This window comes from Marmota monax, unplaced genomic scaffold, assembly GCF_021218885.2.
Source record: "Marmota monax isolate L192 unplaced genomic scaffold, Marmota_monax_Labrador192_F-V1.1 WCK01_AAM20220418_F8-fsc00173, whole genome shotgun sequence".
NCBI lineage: Eukaryota > Metazoa > Chordata > Mammalia > Rodentia > Sciuridae > Marmota > Marmota monax.
Window position 1 is genome coordinate 3,854,095 of NW_026694620.1, and position 20,763 is coordinate 3,874,857.

The window sequence follows — 20,763 nt, forward strand, 5'->3', positions numbered from 1 at the left end:
GTAATGATGGATTTCTTCAACTATTGAAGCCTTATGTTTAGGCTGAAGTTTTGCCTATACATCACATGTCTTGGTGAGATTATTTTTTTACTTCATTTTCTCCATTTATTTCATTCATTTTGTTAACATAAAAAATAAGTTTTATATATAATGATTATTTCAGGGGCGGAAAACCAATTATAATCTCCCAAAATTTTCCTGTTTTATGTTCTGATAGTGAAAACTGACTTAAGCATCTCACTCAACGAGTGATGGCTGGCTTCCCACCTTAACCATTCACAACACACCACTGACCCTGGGACTAAGATCCATGAACTCATAGCCTATGTACTTATTTTCTAGATGCCATTGAGTCCTTGCTTAGAATTTTTTTTTTTTTTTTCAAATTAAGACATGATATTTATACATCTTTCTGGGTACCAGGGCCTGTTTTCCCTTACTGAAGTAGAATTTCAACTTCAAAATTTTATGACTCTGATTAGTTCCTGGTTAAACAAATCAGCCATAAAAGTATTTGGAGGACAATCAGGTAAATCTGATTATGGACTGGGTTTTAGATAATATTAGGGAATTATTGTCAATTTTATTAGGATAAAATATTGTAGCTTTGTCTTATTTTTTTTAGAGATAATAAAAAATGAAGTATTTAGAGGTAGATGTCATAATGCCTATGATTACTTTACAGTTATTTAAGAAAACAATATAGGAAATATGGACAGAACATTTATTGTTCAAACTCAGTTCTGAGAATATGAGTGTTTATTGTACTAGTTCCTCTGGTTTCCTGTATATTTTAAATTTTTCACAATTAAAAAGCATTTTTTGAATTCCACAACAAAGATTTCAGGGCTGATTTCCTAACCTGTAGTAGGTCAGAAGCAGGAAGGAGAGAAGGGCAGAGGGCAGCTGCAATAAGGCATGCTGAGAGCTGCAAGAAACGCAAACAGCAGCCCCAAAGAAAGAAAATACACAACCAGACCACACGGCACATAAAATGCAAAGCAAGTCAATGGTCTGGCGCACTCAAGATAGGAGTTATCCAAAGCTAACCCTGGAAGCATCTCAGTGTAACAAAGCAGTGCAATAATTAACAGAGACCAAGATTCTTGTCTTGCTTTTTATTGCTAACTAACTAACCAACCACATAGCATATTTTCTTACACAAAAATAACATTGCTGAAAGTTAAAAAGAAAAAAATACATATAATATCACAACTCGATAACTACAAAAAGAATCTTGGCCAATATTCCCAACTATTTCAATCTACCAACTTCGCATACATGGCTTTATATTTTAAAAAGTGACCACTTTCCAACTTCTTACTTATCACATTTTTATAAACAAGGAGTGCATAGAATGTAATTAATAAACTTCACCCTAAATCAAGCTAATCGATTTTTCACTTAAACACACAGTATTTCAATGAACACCACTCTACATACAATTTTTTCCTTCTTTCAGATTATTTACTTGGGATAGTATCCCAGAAATGAGATTAGTGGGTCAAAGGGGTGAATGTATTACACCAAGCTGCATTCCACCGCACACTCCTTCAACACCACAGATCAGACTTGTCATGACCACTTCATCTTACAACTGGTTCAACCTTTATATGGGTAATTCCTAAATTTTAAAATATTTAATAATACAATTAACAGAAAAAAAAACAACCCTTTTCCGTATGTTCCTTCACCAAAAGCATTTCATTTTCTGTGACTTTTCATGTTATGAACTTTCTGTGACCTTGACTTACATTATCTCGAAAATGAGAAGACTGTATCAACTTCACTAGTAGTCAGGAAAGTAAAAATTAAAGAGGGACTGTTTCTCAGACATGAGATAGCAACATTTCAAGACTGGTAGGTTTCAGTGTTAGTGAGATTTCAAGGAATGGGCATTCTCATTTAAATTGCTGAGGGTGGGCCGGGGTTGTGGCTCAGTGGTAGAGCACTTGCCTAGCATATATGAGGCACTGCGTTCGATCCCCGGCACCATATAAAAAAAAAATAAAAACAAATAAATAAAAGTATAGAAAATAAAAAATAAATTTAAAGAAAAAAAGAAAGATAAATTGCTGGGGGTATGTGCATTTGACACTGATCTGATGTATCTATAAAAACTGTCCGTGCACACTCACCTTAACCCAGGAATCCAACTTCTAGTACTATGTTACAGAAACAAAGGCAATAATAAGGAAGAATTTATGTTTATTACAAGATGGTTTATAAAGACAGACGAGAAAACTGGAATCCTGTAAAAGCTCATCCAGGAAAATAGTTAAAGCTCATGAGTTATAACTCATCCATACTAAGGATTTTTTTTTTTTTCCCTTTCTCAGCACTGAGGATCAAACCCAGGGCCTCCCATATTCTACAGATAAGTGCTATACCACTGAGCTACACCCCAGCCCCACTCCAGGGAATATCAAGCAGAAACTGGAGCTAGTGTATATACTTAGAGATCCAGGATGTACTGATATATAAGCAAGCAAGCAGCTTTGGGATCGCGATACAAATTTTTATTTTTATTTTTTTAATTTTTAAAGGCGAAGCCCTATTTATGTATTATAAGCATTTGTGTTTATCACTACAGAGAAAGCTGCAGAAGATATAGCAATCTTATAATAATATTTCTTCAGTCTGAGGGAAGAAAGAGAAATCATTCCTTTATTCATAATTCTCTACATTATTTGAATTATTATTATTTGCCTATTGGTATTTTTTTTAACGTCCAAAGATAGCAGGAATTTTTTTAAAGGAATATTGTACAGGATATCTCTTATTTAACTCCCAAACTATTACAACATTATGAAGCAAGGTTCACCGAGAGGTAGCTGATCTTTAATGAATGGCTGAATTATGTTCACTATACCACAGGAATACTTAATATAGTTTTGTAAGATTTACAACAAAAATGCTTAATACTTTTTGAAGTGCTGACACAACAGAGTAAGAAGGGAAAAAATTAACTTATGTCAAACACCTTGGCCCCAACGTCCAACTCTGGATAAATGAAACATCATATTATCCAAGTCACTGAGCTGTGCAAAAAATTCCACCAAGAGTGTGTGAGAACATGTACAGAACTCCTCTCCCACTAGCTCCTAGACTCACTCACTCTAGTGAGACGGCAGCATGAAGAACAGGGTTACTGTATTATGGGTACTCAGAGAACAAGAATCTTATTATAAATCTCGATTTCCTGCCCAAAAGAAAACAGGAAAAAGTTCTAACCATTTTCTAAGGAAAATCTCCTGATTAATGAAAATATTTCAGGAGGGATGAGTCTTCCTTTTCAATGTATCCAAGCTTAATAATTCATATCCATCCGTGCTACTTGTGGGCTCTTACTGACTAGAACTACTCACACAAAATTTAAAAGCACACATCGTCAAAGCTCCTGGGAAGTGGACAGAAACATCAATTTTCATAAGTAGAAGCAGTGTTTAAATGCATACCAGTGGTAGCAGGAAAGCTTCATCCATACCAGTCTCTAGGTAAGGTGGGAGGTTTTAATATCAGAATTGCTTTTGAAATTATAAATGAAAAAAAAAATTGGACCTTAATTATTTAATTGCTCAATTAAATAATTCAAAATCTTCAAATCAGAAAAGAGTACTGGTTTTAAACATACCGTGCCTACAATCTTCATCAGCTTGTCCATAGTTTTTCTGCAAAATAAAAAGATACAAGATAAAATTAAGTAGTTCAAGAACTGCTTTTTGTTGTTGTTGTTGTTGTTGTTGTTGTTACTAAGGACTGAACTCAGGGGCACTTAACCACCAAGCCACATCCCCAGGCCTATGTTGTATTTTATTCAGAGACAGGGTCTCACTGAGTTGCTCAGTGCCTCGCTTTTGCTGAGGCTGGTTTTGATCTGGTGTTCCTCCTGCCTTAGCCTCCCAAGGTGCTGGGATTACAGAAGCGCTGGGATTACCAGCGTGCACCACCATGCCTGGCCCAAGGACCGCTTTCAACAAAGATGTTAGCAAAGAGAAGCTCATCTTTGTCTCAAAGTTGAATCACAAAGGTTATAAATTTAACCCATTAATTCACAGAGCAGAACTAACGCTGTGTTCAGGGAGGGTCACACGACACTCTACACAAATGACACTCTACACACACACCGGCACAACTCCCTTGTCCACTGACCCCCACCCAGACTTCTCACCTTCTTTCACTTCAGCTAGCCTCAGGTTCCTTCCAAGCTTGAATGAGAAAACTGGAGCCGTGAGGAGAGAATTTCCAGACTGTGACCACCTCATCTACCCGCTTCCCACTAACCCTGTTCCTGCTCCTGTCTAAACTCCTGCTCCTCCGCCTACTCCAGTCAGATCCACAGCTACATTCACGTTGCCACGTGCCCAGTGGTAGCCACTGATACTGGAGAACGTTTGCCCACTCTGTCAGTGGTACTTTCTTCACACAGCTCCCAGGACACCCGGCTTTCTCCCTTTTCCTTTTCCTGAGGTTACTCTTCAGGCCACTCTGCTGGCTCCTCCTCTTGTATCCAACCTCTTGACACTGTGGTACCACAAGACCAAAGCCTTGGTCCTCTCTTCTCTATCCACTCTGTTCACCAGGCTCTAGACTGTATCCCACGGACTCTCCCAAACTCTATGCCTGCACACCCGAACGCTCACTCAATGCCTCCCACAGGATAGTAAATGACATGTCCAACTCCAGAGGTCCAAAAGTGAGCTCACAACCTGCTCCCCTCTACCGTCTCTCACTTCAGCTGAAGGAAGTTCCATTCTTCTAACTGAGGCAAGTGACTGTGACAGCTCTCTCTCTCATTCCCACACCCAGCAAATCTGACCATTTCCACCTTCAAAAGAGCAACTTCTCACTATCGCCACTGTTAGCGTTTGGGGCTGAGTCACTGTCATCTTTGGCCTAGATTATTCTAACAGTCTCCAAACTAGTCTTCTTACATGTACTCTTATTCCTTAATAATCTCTTTTCAACGTAAGTCACATAATTCCTACTGAATCATACCATACCACTCTTCCACTCAAAGTGCTGCCACAGCTCCCTGCCTCACAGAAACAATCAGTCCTTAGGATGACCACAGGCTCTGCCCTTTCTCCTCTCCTGTATGCACACCCTACTCCAATCACAATGTCCTCCCAGCTATTTCTCAAACATGGCAGGCATGCTTCTGCCTCAGGGCCTTTGCGTGACTGTTCCCTTTGCCTGTATTGCTCTTCCTCCAGCTTTCCCTGTGGCTCAGCCCTGCCTCCTCCTTCTCAGTAGGCCTATCTTGACCACTGAATATTTTAAGCTGCCCCTATGTCCAAGCCTGGTACTCCCTTGCCCTGCTCTCCTTTTTTCATGTAGTTAATCTATAGTGTTTTATTTATAGTAGCTATTGTTTGTCTGTTCCCCTACCAGAAAAAGTATCATGAAGAAGGAATCTTCTTTCATCAGTACATTCACCAAGTTCCTAGAGAAGTATGTGGTACACACTGTCACTTAGTAAATACTTGTCACTTAGTAAATACTTGTGGAATGAGTGAATAATTCAAAATGCTGCACCACAGCACAATTTTCTAAGTTTAAAAACACAGTTTTAACCATCAAAGATATTCCGAAACTACCAGGCACTTCACTCATATCTCTTCAAGTCAAAATTAGCTGATTTGTACAGGAATAACCAGCCATAGTCCTGACCACCAAAAAGGGTCATTTTACCCAGTTCCGCATTGGCATGCCAACAGTGTTAACTCACCAGTTGCAAAAATGAGGCAATTCTGTAAAGAAGACTCTCGATTTTGATGCGTTCTATCTCCAGTGGACATGGCCCTGAGAAGTCTGCCATGGAGTACTGGCCGAGAGAAAGGAGGGCCTCTGTGCAGTACTTGAGGGCCATGTCATAGTCCTGCCTCTTCAGTGACTCACATGCTTGTTCACATGACTTTTCAGCTCTTCTGTCTTCCATGACTCAGGGACAAAAATCCTAAAGACAGGGAGAAAAGAAAAAGTAAGAGATTTTTTTAAAGATTTAGCAATTATAAATTCTAGGCCATTCCTATCTCAACTTGCTTAATTATCAATCTAAGTAGTTTCTTTCAACTAGTCTCCGGCTCAAGGTCACAATTAAGTTATTGATGCTACAAAATCTAAACTTCTCTTTTATATTTTATGAAGTCTGTAATAATATCCAAGTCAAAACGTCAACCATAACCAGGTGCGGTGGCGCACATCTGTAATCCCAGTGGCTCTGGAGCCTGAGACAGGAGGATCACAAGTTCAAAACCAGCCACAGCAAAAGTGAGGTTCTAAGCAACTCAGTGAGATCCTGTCTCTAAATAAAATACAAAATAGGGCTGGGGATGTGGCTCAGTGGTCGAATACCCCAGAATTCAATCCTGATACCACAAAAAAAAAAAAAAGTGTTGATCATAAGCCAGGATCATATCAAATTTATAAATGAGACAAATTTATAAATAAATCATGACTTTAAATACTACAAAGTAAAACAAACCATAAAGGATTTCCTTCTTTTAACCAAAGGTGAAGACATATTTCATATACAAACCTTTAAATTCCAGTCTCCCAATTTCAATCTTGCAATAACTGTGACTGCAGAAAATCAAAATCTATATAGTGTGAAATTTTTCCACTTATTAAAACACTGGCTAAAATCAAAGTTAGACCTGTCCGTTGCTTCAAATCAGCAAACATTTCCTCAGGGCCAGGTCCTGTAATTATAGCCACAAATGCAAAGATGAAGCATGAGGTCACTGCCTTCAAGAGAATCGGACTATAGCAAGAGAGGCAAAGCATACTGAATGATTACAAGACTTATTCCATCTGCTAAAGACAAGCACTGGCCTCAAGAGTGAACAGGAGGGCGATCCAAGATGGCAGGCCAGAGGGAAACAGCATTCTGTGTCGCTCTGTGACCTGGGTCTCAACTAGTGGGACTACAGCTTCTCTGACAGTGACACATGACCCCAACACAGCTGTTCCCGCTGTGCCCGCAGCATGGCTCAAGGCCTCAGCGTTAGAGCAGGACTCCCGACTCCCTGCACCCAACTCCCAACCACTAGCCTACACAGGGCTCCCAAGTGCCTTAGCAGGATTACCACATCAGCACCAGCGCAGAACTCCCAAACGCCACTCTGCTCCCATGAGGACACTCAGCTGCTATTCACCCACAGGAACTCTGGCCGCCACTCCCCTGTGGACCCCCATCTACCAACGTGGGGCTCCCCAGTCGTCTCCATCTTGTGACTCGGCAGCTACTGCCATAGGCCCTTCACGCGGTAGTCTACCTGCACCTGGAGACATCCTACAGGCTCCCAGGACAGCCAAAAGCTGCAACACTGCAAGCCACAGAGCTCATCTCTGAACACATCACACAAAGCCATTGCCCAGCTCCCCGCATCCAACCCAACACCCTGACCCTGGAAGCAGCCAGCCTGCATCTTGGGTCACCTTCCTTGCCATCTTTGGTGGGGGGCAGCTCCCAAATTGGAACTCCAGCTGGCCAGGTACCCGGTTTCCAACTCCACCCTCTCCCCACTAGCCCGTAACCCATCACAGTAACTGCCCAACACAAAACAGCTCTCAGTGGGACGGGTAAGCAGTGTGACCAGGGCGCTGCCCACAGGAAACCTGGTGAGAAGGGTCCCTTAATTAGGAACTACAAAGGGAGAGAGAGAGAGTGCAACAGTTTGGAAACTAACAAAGAGACGAGGAACTGGGAAATCTTCAGGCAAAATAGGGAGATAGGACCGGGCGCTCAAGTCATATAAGCAGACCCAAAAGAGACCCTTGAGGTGCAGTCTCCCTCCAGGGACTCACTTCCATGTGTCCTGCACCAGAACCAGCCTTCCCATCCTGGTTACCTTCACCATCCTGATGGCAGAGATACCAGCTAACAACAGACAACCCCACCTATTGGATGAGAAGGGAAGCAAGAAAGATACTGGTCTCCAACCAAAACAATTAACAATCTTGGTTTCTTCTAGGTTTGTTGTTGTTGTTGTTATTGTTGTTGTTCTCTTTTTCTTCTCCCCCTCTATTCTCCCGCATCATATCCCCAACGTATGTGAAACCAAGAACTTTGCATGAATTAGGATTTTGAGGACTGGAACATGTGAATAGTATATTATATCTGTATAGTATATGTCTTTTTTTTTTCTTTTTTTCCTCCAATTTTTACTATTTTAACATTCTTTATTTTTCTTAATACATATGTGTTTGTTTTATGTAATCTATTGTCTTCCCATGTACTTGTCTACCCAAAATTACTTCCTGTCCATTCTCCTGCTACTAACCCTCTTCATTAGAGTTCTCTTTCACACTTCCTAAGATATACCAACTCTATGTTCTCACATTCTGCCTCCTCAGCATATCATCCTACAACTGACCCCCAGTTCATTGACCACCATCAGAAAATGTAAACACTTTTACAGACCTACTGATTATATTATAGATTATAATCAAATTCAACATTTCTGTATATTGTGAACAAACTCTAAACATCTTAATAGCAACAAATTGTTTATAGGTGGTATATTGTTTACTTTGGGATTTTGTTAACATTGTCCTCCCACATAAAGGAGAGGTATTGGAACCCTAAAGGAGCACTATAAGCCTATAAGGTAAAAATGGTAATGCCGTGGACCCACAGCGCTAGAAGGGAAGACACATGAGCAACAAGAAAAGACAAGGAAAGAAAGTGCCCCAAACAAATCAAGAAACCACATTATTAGAATCTATGACTAGCACAGTAGAAGAAATGACAGAGAAGGAGTTCAGGATATACATCATTAAAATGTTCTGTGAATTAAAGAATTACATAAGAGAGCAAATATAGGCAACAAAAGATCATTTTGACAAAGAGCTACATAAACAAGTATAGGAAGCAGAAGATTACTTCAATAGGGAGACACAGGTACTAAAAAAGAAAAACAAACAAACAGAAATCCTTGAAATGAAAGTAACAATAAACCAAATTAAAAGTTCAATTGAAAGCATCACCAACAGAGTAGACCACTTAGAAGACAGGACCTCAGACAATGAAGACAAAATATGTAATCTTGAAAAGAATGTAGACCACACAGTGAAAATAGTAAGAAAACATGAGCAGAACATTCAAGAAATATGGGATAAAATAAAAAGACCAAATTTAAGAGTTTTTGGTATACAGGAAGGCACAGAGTTCCAAACCAAAGGAATGAACAATCTATTCAATAATATCAGAAAAATTTCCAAACATTAAGAATGATTTGGAAAACCAAATTCAAGAAGCTTACAGGACATCAAATGTACAAAATTACAACACATCCACACCAAGGTACATTATAATGATAATGCCCAACATACAAAATGAGGAGACAATAAAAAAAAAAAAAAAGCCACAAGAGAAAATAATCAGATTATATAGAGAGCAAAACCAATTAGGATAACTGCAGATTTTTAAACCCAAACCCTGAAAGCTAGAAGATCCTGAAACAACATATATCAAACTCTGAAAGAAAATGGATGCCAACCAAGAATCTTGTATCCAGAAAAATTAAGATTTAGATTTGATAATGAAATAAAAACTTTCCATGATAAACAAAAGTTAAAACAATTTACAACTAGAAAACCGGCCGTACAAGACATCCTTGGCAAAACATTCCAAGAAGAGGAAACAAAAAATAACAATGAAAATCAGCAGAGGAAAGTATTACACTAATGGAAAAACTTATCAAAGGAGAAACTAAGTCAAATTACAAAACAAAAATGGCTGGGATACAAATCATGTCTCAATAATAACCCTGAATGTTAATGGCCTAAACTGACCAATCAAAAGACATAGGCTAGCAGATTGGATTAAAAAAAAAAAAAAGACCCAACAATATGCTGCCTCCAGGAGACTCATCTGTTAGAAAAAGACATACACAGACTAAAGGTGAAAGGTTGGGAAAAATTGTACACCTCACATGGACTGTGGAAGCAAGCAGGGGTTTCCATCCTCATATCAAATAAAGTAGACTTCAAGTTAAAGTTTATCAAAAGGGACCAAAAAAAGGACATTTCGTACTGCTCAAGGGAACCATACACCAACAAGATATAACAATTATAAAAATATATGCCCCAAATAATGGAGCATCTATGTTCATCAAACAAATTCTTCTCAAGCTCAAGAGTCAAATTGACCAAAACACAATAATCTTGGGTGACTTTACCACACCTCTCTCACCACTGGACAGATCTTCCAAACAAAAGGTGAGCAAAGAAACTATAGAACTTAATAGTATAATCAATAACTGACATATATAGAATATTTCATCCTTCAACAAGCAAATACACTGTCTTCTCAGTAGCACATGGATCCTTCTCTTAAAATAGACCATATGATATACCACAAAGCAACTCTAAGCAAATACAAAAAAATAGAGATACTACCCTGCATTTTATCAGATCATAATGGAATGAAATTAGAAATCAATAACAAATAAAAATCATTCCAACAACTGTAGACTAAATAATATGTTCCTGGATGAACAAAGGGTTGTAAAAGGAGGAGATTAAAAATTCCTAGAGGTAAATGAGAACACTGATACAACATGTTGAAATCTCTGGGACACTATGAAGGCAGTACTAAGAGGAAAGTTCACTGCATGGAGTTCATACCTTAAAAGAAGATGATGTCAAAAAATAAATGACCTAACATTACATTGTAAAGCCCAAGAAAAAGAAGAACAAATCAACACCAAAAGCAGAAGACAGGAAATAATTAAAATTAGAGCTGAAATAAATGAAATCGAAACAAAAGAAACAACTGAAAAAAATTGACAAAAAGTTGATTCTTTGAGAAAATAAATAAAATTGACAGACCTTTAGCTATGTTAACAAAGAGAAGAAGACAGAAAATTCAAATTACTAATATACGTGATGAAACAGGTAAAATCACAACAGACACTACAGAAATACAGAGGATAATTAGAAATTATTTTGAAAACTTGTACCCCAATAAAATAGAAAAAATATCGAAGGCATTTACAAATTTCTTAAGTCATATGATTTGCCCAAATTGAGTCAGGAAGATATACACAATTAAACAGACCAGTATCAAATGAAATAGATGAAACAGAAGACATCATCAGAAGTCTACAAAAGCCCAAGACCATATGGATACACAGCCGGGTTCTACAAGACCTTTAAAGAAGAACTAATACCAATACTCTTCAATTTATTTCAGGAAACAGAAAAAGAGGGAGCACTTCCAAACTTATTCTATGAGGCCAATATCACCCTGATTCCAAAACAGACAAAGACACATCAAAGAAAGAAAACTTCAGATCAAGATCTCTAATGAACATAGATGCAAAGATTCTCAATAAAATTCTGGCAAATCGAATACAAAAACATATCAAAAAAATAGTGCAACATGATCAAGTGGGATTCATCCCAGGGATGCAAGGTTGGTTCAACATACGGAAATCAACAAATATAATTCATCACATCAACAGACTCAAAGGTAAGAATCATATGATCACCTCAACAGACACAGAAAAAGCATTCAACAAAATACAGTACCCCTTCATTTTCAAAACACTAGAAAAATTTAGGATAACAGAAACATATCTCAACATCATAAAGGCTATCTATGCTAAGCCCCAGACCAACATTAATCCAAATGGAGAAAAATTGAAGGCATTCCCTCTAAAAACCAGAACAAGACAGGGATGCCCTCTTTCACCACTTCTATTTAACATAGTTCTTGAAACACTGGCCAGAGCAATTAGACAGACAAAAAAAAATTAAAGGGATACGGATAGGAAAAGAAGAACTCAAATTAGCACTATTTGCTGACGACCTGACTCTATACCTAGAAGACCCAAAAAGTTCAACCAGAAAACTGCTATAACTAATAAACGAATTCACCAAAGTAGCAGGATATAAAATCAACACCCATAAATCAAAGGCATTTCTGTATATCAGTGATAGATCCTGAAAGGGAAATGAGGAAAACTACCTTATTTACAGTAGCCTCAAAAAAATTAAAATACTTGAGAATCAACTTAAAGAGAGAGTTGTGAAAGACCTATACAATGAAAACTACAGAACCCTAAAGTAAGAAACCAAAGAAGACCTTAGAAGATGGAAAGATCTACCTTGTTCTTGGATAGGCAGAATTAATATTACCAAAATGGCCATACTACCAAAAGCACTATACAGATTTAATGTAATTCCAATCAAAATCCCAATGACATTCCTCATAGAAATAGAAAAAGCAGGGTCTGGGGTTATGGCTCAGCAGTAGAGCACTTACCTAAGGCCCTAGGTTTGATCCTCAGCGCCACATAAAAATAAATAAATAAAATAAAGATATTGTGTCCAACCACAACTAAAAAGTAAATAAATATTTAGGGAAAAAAAAAAGAAATAGAAAAACCAGTCATGAAATTCATCTGGAAAAATAAGAGACCCAAAATAGCTAAAGCAATCCTTAGCAAGAAGAATGAAGCAGGTGGCATCACTATACCAGACCTTAAACTATACTACAGAGTAACAGTAACAAAAACAGCATGGTATTGGCACCAAAACAGACTGGTAAACCAATGGTACTAAATAGAGGACACAGAGACTAACCCATAAAATTACAATTATCTTCTATTAGACAGAGGAACCAAAAACATACACTGGATAGCCTCTTCAACAAATGGTGCTAGGAAAACTGGAAATTCATATGCAACAAAATGAAATTAAACCCCTATCTATCACCATGCACAAAACTCAACTCAAAGTGGATCAAGGACCTGGGGCTGGGGTTGTGGCTCCGTGATAAGAGGCCCTGGGTTTGATCCCCAGCCCCGGACAAAAATAAATAAATAAAATAAAGGTATTGTGTCCAACCACAACTAAAAAATAACATTTTTTTAAAAAGTGGTTCAAGGACCTAGGAATTAAACCATAAACCCTACATCTAATAGAAGAAAAAGTAAGCCCTAATCTTCATCATGTCAGATTAGGCCCAACTTCCTTAACAAGACTCCTATTGCACAAGAATTAAAATCAAGAATCAACAAATGGGATGGATTCAAATAAAAAGTTTCTTCTCAACAAAAGAAACAACCAGTAAGGTGAACAGAGAGCCTACAAAAATGGGAGCAAAATTTTACCCCTCACACATCAAATAGAGCACTCATCTCTAAGGTACATAAAGAACTCAAAAAGCTAAACACACACACACACACACACACCAAAAAAAAAAAAAAAATCAATAAATGGGCCAAGGACCTGAACACTTCTCAGAAGATATACATTCAGTCAACAAATATATGAAAAAATGTTCATCGTCTCTAGCAAATCAAAACTACTCAAAGATTTCATCTCACTCCAGTCAGAATGGCAACTATTAAGAATACAAATAACAATAAATGTTGGCGAGGGTGTGGGGGAAAAGGCACACTCATACATTGCTGGTGAGACTGCAAATTGGTGCAGCCAATATGAAAAGCAGTATGGAGATTCCTTGAAAAATTGGGAATGAAAACATCATTTGACCCAGCTATCCCTCTCCTTGGTCTATACCCAAAAGACTTAAAAATAGCATACTACAGGGACACAGCCACATCAATGTTTATAGCAGCACAATTCACAATAACTAAATTATGGAGCCAACCTATGTGTCTTTCAGTAGATGAATGAATAAAAAAAATATATGGTATGTATACATCATAGAATATTACTCAGCAATAAAAGAGAATAGAATCATGGCATTTGCAGGTAAATGGATGGAGATAGAGAAGATAATGCTAAGTGAAGTTAGCCAATCACAAAAAACCAAATGCTAAATTTCTCTGATATAAGGAGGCTGATTCATAGTGGGGTAGGGAGGGGGAGCTTGGGAGGAACAGATGAATTCTAGATAGGGCAAAGGGGTGGGAGGGGAAGGAAGAGGGCATGAGGTTTAAAATAATGGTAAAATAAGATGGACATTATTATCCAAGAACATGTATGAAGATAGGAATGGTGTAAATATACTTTGTATATAATCAGAGGTATGAAAAATTGTGTTCTGTATGTGTAATATGAATTGTAATGCATTCTGCTGTCACACATAACAAAGCAGAATAAAAAAATTAAAGAGTGAACAGGAGTTCACGATGCAGATAACAGGGAGAGTAAACGCAAGCTTTCCAGAGAGAAGGATCCAAGTGAAATCATCAAAGGGAGAAAATCTGCAGTTTAGACTCAAGGTAGGGAGAAGGAGGAAGAAGAGAAGCCACGGATGACCTCAAATGCCACAAGAAGTGAGAGAAGCGAGAGCTCTGTTTCATTGGCAAAGGAACACGACTAAAAATTTTTAAATAAAGAAGGAATCTATCATATATAAAGCCTATGAATAACTAGATAAAAGGGCAAGAAGAAATGACAAGCACTGCCACTAATAAGGAGAACTGCAAAATAATCCAAGGAAGACACAGTGACAGTGCCATCACGCTTCTCCCTAGCTCTATCACCCAGATAGCAGGAGAAATCCTGGGCAGAGAAGGTCTACTGAAACCTGAGCCCACAGTCATGATAATGCTTCAAGGATCAATAATGCTAGGCAAAATGGCAAATGAATTAGTCCCAGTGACTTGAGAGACTGAGGCAGGAGGATCACAAATTCTAGGCCAGCCTGGGCAATTTAATAGTCTGTCTCAGTCTCAAAATAAAAATAAAAAGGGCCAGGGATATAGCTCAGGGGTAAAGGCATCCCTGGATTCAATCCCCAATACCAAGAATAAAAAACAAAGGCTCGCTCTAGCTGGCTGGTCACCATTGCATTTCCTGCTGCTTTCTCCTTCCTCACTCTCCTGCTCTTGCCCACTCTACCCACTGGCCTCCAGGGACTCATCTGTCCCATCCACCTCTCACCAGCCTATATAAATGCTCTCTGCCAGGCTCCCCAGCTTTGACCATGGCACTAATTTCACCACCACCCCTACCCTTCACTGTTCTGAAGTCCTCTGTGGCCTAAAATTACAGTGGGGGATGAGGGGGAAACGTTGCTGGCCAGTGGCCAAAAGACAGCAGCAGTGAGTGAACAAGATGACAGACAGAAGCAGTCTAGGCCCCTGCACCTTTGGAGATTGTTGGTATATCAAAAAATGTAGAAACTCTGAAGGAATGGGAACATGAAGCATTCAAAAAGGACTTTAACAGTATTTGTCAGCATGTTGAATATAGGTGGTATAGGGCTGTGGGTGTAGCTCACAGCCGGAGCACTTGCCTACATTTCAAGGCCCTAGGTTCCATCCCCAATATCACACAAACAAACAAACAGAAAAATTAGGGTGGTATATACATGAGTTCAATAAAATACTCTCTATTCAGTTGGAATTTTTAACTAAAAATAACTCATAATTTTAAAAACTCGTATATTTTAAATGTTTACATTTAACAAATTAATACTTTTAACACAAAATAAATCTAATTGTTTTATTAACAGGATAATCCAAAAAATATTTAGATACCATATCCTTAGTCTTTAAACATCCTCAAGTTTACCTCAGTGAGCTATATATAATTCCCAGTTTTGTTTAAGAGAATTCAAATATTCAATCTATAGCTGATATTTATACCCCTTATAAAAACATGTATTGCTTTGGGTGCAGTCAATTATCAAACAAAAGTATAAAATAATTTAAAATATAAAATAATTATTACAGTGACTTTGTCCATTACACATAAGAACAGCATTACAAAATGATTTCTAAGTTAGGATACAGACCGAAGTTTACATTAGTGACATTTGAGCTAGATAAGTCTTTACTATGGGGGAACCATCATGGGCATTGTAGAATGTTTAGTGACATCCCTGGCCTCTGCCCACTCAATACCAGTAGCACATCCTGACTATGACAAATCAAAAATGTCTACACACATTAACAAATGTCTCCACAGGGAACAAAATCAGTTCTAGTTGAGAACTGCTGATAACGACAAGCACACAGTGTCTGCTTGCCAGAGAACAGCAATAGTAGATGGACAAATTCACAGATACCAATGGCCCTGCCATTAGCAAATCTTCCCCATAAAGTTCCCAGCCCACACCGAGAGACAAATATTATAAAAAGTAGTAAGAAAAATGGAACTAATATTGCACAAGCTAAGATCTTTGCTTGGGAAAGAATGTAGAACAATGATGCAAAGTATGGGCTCGAAGCCAAAGGGCCTGTCCAAAGAACTGAACAGCCACACCACTCACTAGGGACACCCACCACTCACCAGGGACAAGGCCTGGGGGGATGACTTGAGTATCTTCACTTGCTCACCTCTAAAAAAGTGAGGAAACAACAAATACCTACCTCCTAGGGTTAGTGTAAGGATTAAGTGAAAGAACATATATAAAGTGCTTAAAAAGGAATGCTTGACACATAATAGGTGCTCAGTAAGTGGCAGAATTGTTTATTTCCCTAAACTTCCATGTCTTCAATTTACATAAAGTGGAAGCCACTTTATAAATCTCGACATATAATACTGTAATTACAGAAAATATTATTATTCTATGTAACTACCTACTTGATGAAAAAAAGTTGTTTTCACCTATTTTCTCCATCTCACTAAACAGGCAATGATTATGCAAAAATAGCCATTGGAAAATTATGTGCATTCATATGCCACCGATAAAGATGAGCTTAACCCTAAAACTGGCAATATAAAAGACAACTGTCAACATTAGTCACGAAATATTAGCCAGAGAGAGCTTAATAACTTTAATACATAAATAGAAATTAGGGGCAAACTATTATTAACTTCAGGAACTTTGGAGGGAAATGATGTAATTTACAGAGTTAATGTCTCTGATACATTAGGTTCAGATGCCTACCTCAGAATTATTATTGTTTTACCACAATAACCTTTGTTAATCAGGCCCTAATAATTAGTTTCACAAATAGTTTGCTATAGCAAGGATAACAGTCAAGGCAGGTCTCTAACTGTTTCTTCTGGTTTTTCAGAACACAGCATGACCTTGCTACACACACTCTGAAGAAGCTAAAATGCCTTCTCTAACAGAAAATAAAACCTGCCAGTCAAAATCAAAGTGAGAAAATATCCCAGGCTATGTTAAAATGTATTATACAGAGTAAGAAGTTAGAGGTCTAGAACTGCTTCCACATGAGGACAGCTCCAGGTACACTTTACTGTGGAGTGGACGTCCTTGTCTAGAATACACAGATAAATCCATAGTTACAGCATGTGATCCTGGTGCCTGGAAGTAACTGTTGGACACAGACCAACCTAGATCTACAAGTCTTTCTCATGGGGACAGAGAGGTGCAGAGAATGAAAATCACATTAAGAACAACAATGTAGGGAGAAGCACACAATTGCCCATTACTGATGTCTACTCCATGTGCCTTGATTCTTTCTCTTCCTAGTAAAAAATTATTCAAAACTTTCACCAGAAACATATAAAGCACTGTAACTATCTGAAAATCCTACCCCTGTGCAAAATATTTACTTGGAGAATGCGACTTCATGGGCAAGAAAGCTGGAATCAGAAACCAAGACACTAATCCAAATCCATTAACTCCTCTGATCTATTGCTGACCTATAAAAGAGACTAATATCATGCAATAAACTTTAGTTGTTTTATAGCCCAGTATCATTCCCTTTCCTGGTAATAAAGGTCCAGGATTTCCCTTGGAGAATTCACCTCTTTCTGATTCCATCCATGTGGTTCCAGAGGAGTTAACTTCACTAGGGGTTCAGGAGTGACATGTGATCAAAACTGGCCAACCAGAGCCTCACAGTCCTCAACATAGGGACTAGCTCAGAGTACACATATGACCCCATAAGAGCCAATGAGACAGCATGAAACTTTTGCTAAGGTTTCTGGGAAAGAGACAGGTGCTCTTTCCTTCTAAATCTAAAATTTGAAAAGCTACAGAGGTTTAAATACTGCAGCCATCTTTCTAACATGGCTGCAACTGAAGTCTACAGAGGAAACAACAGTTTACTCATTGGAAGAAACTGGGTCCAGATGATATTACTTGAGCCATGAATCCAGCCAGATATACCTAGACATTACAATTAAATGAGCCAAGAAATTTCTTTCCATCTTAAACCAGATTAATAGCTTAAGTTGATATTTCAGACAGTTGGAATCAAGAGAGTCCTAACTCATTGAGATAGGTAGAATTTGATTAGTACCAAATGAGCTGGTAATGGTCATTAATAACATTGGTCATGATTCATTGATTACTAATAACAATAAGTATTAAGAAAAAAAATAAGTGGGCATAGGAGACAAATAGCTAAGTGTGATATTTTGTTATTCTACCTCTGGAAAACATAATTCCAATGCATTTGTCTTACCAACTTTATTATAAAGCTACCTCAGTTATAACAGCAAGCACTTACTGAATATTTACAGTGTGCCAGATGCTGACAAAAAGACTGCATTTATGAATCTAACTTCAACCTCAAAAAGACCCTATAAGAGGAATATTATTGTTATTATTGTTATCATTCCCATTCACAGATGGGGAAACTAAAGCATAGAGTTAAGGTACTCACCTACAATTAATTGCACTGTAAATGAAAAGGGCAGTATTCAAATCTAGATGCTCTGATACAGCTCCTACTTTTACCCATCACACTAATTCTGAGCCTCCAAGCAATCAATCGAATGCTGTTCCAATGAGCAAAAACAAACTCAGGCAGTCCCAAAAGGACAAAAAGTGACTGGAAAATGATACCGTTTTAACTCTGGAACAGAGTTAAAGACTAATTTCCCACACAGCTCTACCTTATAAAAGCATGCCAACATTAACCATATTATTAGTGATTGCCATTCTAAAAAGCATAAGACACACACACACACACCCCTAAGCTAATCATCTCCTTCAATTAAGTAAAATCCTATGTGCCCCAAAGTCTAAGGAGTATATTAATTAGCATCATGTTTCCATAAAATGGTGACATTTTGTCATTTTAGCACTATTCCAGAAAAGTCAACTTAATGAGAACATTCCCATTACTAAATTACTCTTTATCACTTCTGTAGAACAGAAACTTGTTTTAAAATCAATGCATTTTAACACAATCCAACAATAGAACAAAATTGATATGCTGAACTTTTATCAAAATTAAACACTTTTACACTATGAAAGGCACTGTTGGGAGTATGAAAAGACAAGCTAATGCGAGATAATATTTGCAAATTACATATCTGATAAAGGACTTGTATTTGAATACATAAAGAATTCCCTTTTAGGAGGCTTACGCAGGACGATCGCAAGTTCAAGGCTAGTCTCAGCAACTTAGCAAGACCTTGGCTCAAAGTAAAAAATAAAAAGGTACGGGGATGTAACTCAGTGCTAGGGCACTCCTAGGGCCAATCACCAGTACCAAAAAATAAAATAGAACTCTCATAAATGGACAAAAAATAAAACCCAGTCAAAAGCTAGGTAAAAGATTTCAATAAACACTCCATGAAGAGAATATAATGATGGCAAATATGCAAATAAAAAGATGTTCAAAACAGAAAACTTTCACATACTAGGATATTCAACATATTGGCCATCAGGGAAATGCAAATTGAAGCCATAATTTGATTCCACTACATACCTATTAGAATAAATAAATTTAAGATGTTGTTGGGCTGGGGGTAGCTCAGTTGTAGAACGCTTTTGTAGCATGCACAAGGCCCTGAGGTTCAATCCACAGCACTGTTTTAAAAAAACAATAAAAACAATAAAATAAAATACTGGTAACAACAAATCATGCGGAGTGCCTGGGAGGCTCATGCATTATGAGGGGGAATAGGAAATAGTACAGTCACTCTAGATTTGTAGTATCTTTTTTTTTTTTTTTGGTAACAGCAATTGAACCCAGAGGCGCTATATCACTGAGCCACATCCCCAGCACTTTTTATTTTTTTGTTTTGAGACAGGGTCTTGCTAAGTTGCCTAGTGCCTCATTAAATTGCTGAAGCTGTCCTTGAACTTTCGATCCTCCTGCCTCAGCCTGTTTCTTATAAAGTCAATGCACTACCCTATCCAACAATTCCTCTTGATAACCAGTTACCCTAGAGAAATGAAACTACGTTCACATAAAAATTTGTACTCAGAAGCCGGGCACAGTGGCTCACACCTGTAATCCCAGCAGCTCGGGAGGCTGAGACAGGAGGATTGCAAAGCCAGCCTCAACAAAAGCAAGGCACTAAGCAACTCTGAGACCCTGTCTCTAAATAAAATACAAAATAGGGCCAGGAATGTGGCTCAGTGGTATAGCACCTCTGGGTTCAATACTGGATACCAAAAAAAATTGTACTCAGATGTTTATAGGCGCTTTATTCATAATCACTAAAAACTGGAAACAAATATAATTTAATGATAAAATGGGCAAACAAACCATGATACCTCTACACAATGGAAAACTACTCACCAATAAAAAGGAATAACTTTGCAATACATGTAATTACATGGATCAATCTCAAAAACATTATTCTGAGTAAAAGAAACTGATCCCAAAAGTTTACATACTGCATGATCCCATATATAAGACATTCTCAAAAAGACAGACTATAGGGCTACAAATCAGATTAATGGCTTGCCAGAATCATTGGCTAAAGAGGGAAGCTTCTGGGATGATGATGCTCCTCTATGATTGTGATGAATGGTTGTACAAACTACACGTTAAATAAAACTGTTCAACAAAAGAAAGTCAATTTACAATCTGTCAATTTTATTTTTTAATCTTTTTTTATTTATTTATTTTTATGTGGTGCTGAGGATCAAACCCAGGGCCTCGCACATGC

At 37.9% G+C, this 20,763-nt stretch overlaps 1 protein-coding gene across 3 annotated transcripts in view; it reads right to left on the bottom strand.

The window, feature by feature from the left end:
* The window catches only part of Helz (helicase with zinc finger), a 165,388-nt gene that overhangs the window by 128,894 nt on the left and 15,731 nt on the right, over nt 1-20,763 (bottom strand). For all 3 annotated transcript variants that reach the window (XM_058572203.1, XM_046422612.1, XM_046422611.1), the window contains exons 4-5: nt 5,732-5,959; nt 3,635-3,671 (exon numbers count right to left, since the gene is read on the bottom strand). In XM_058572203.1, the coding sequence (XP_058428186.1) occupies nt 3,635-3,671; nt 5,732-5,941 (247 nt within the window). In that variant the 5' untranslated portion in view covers nt 5,942-5,959. The remainder of the gene's footprint in view (nt 1-3,634; nt 3,672-5,731; nt 5,960-20,763) is intronic.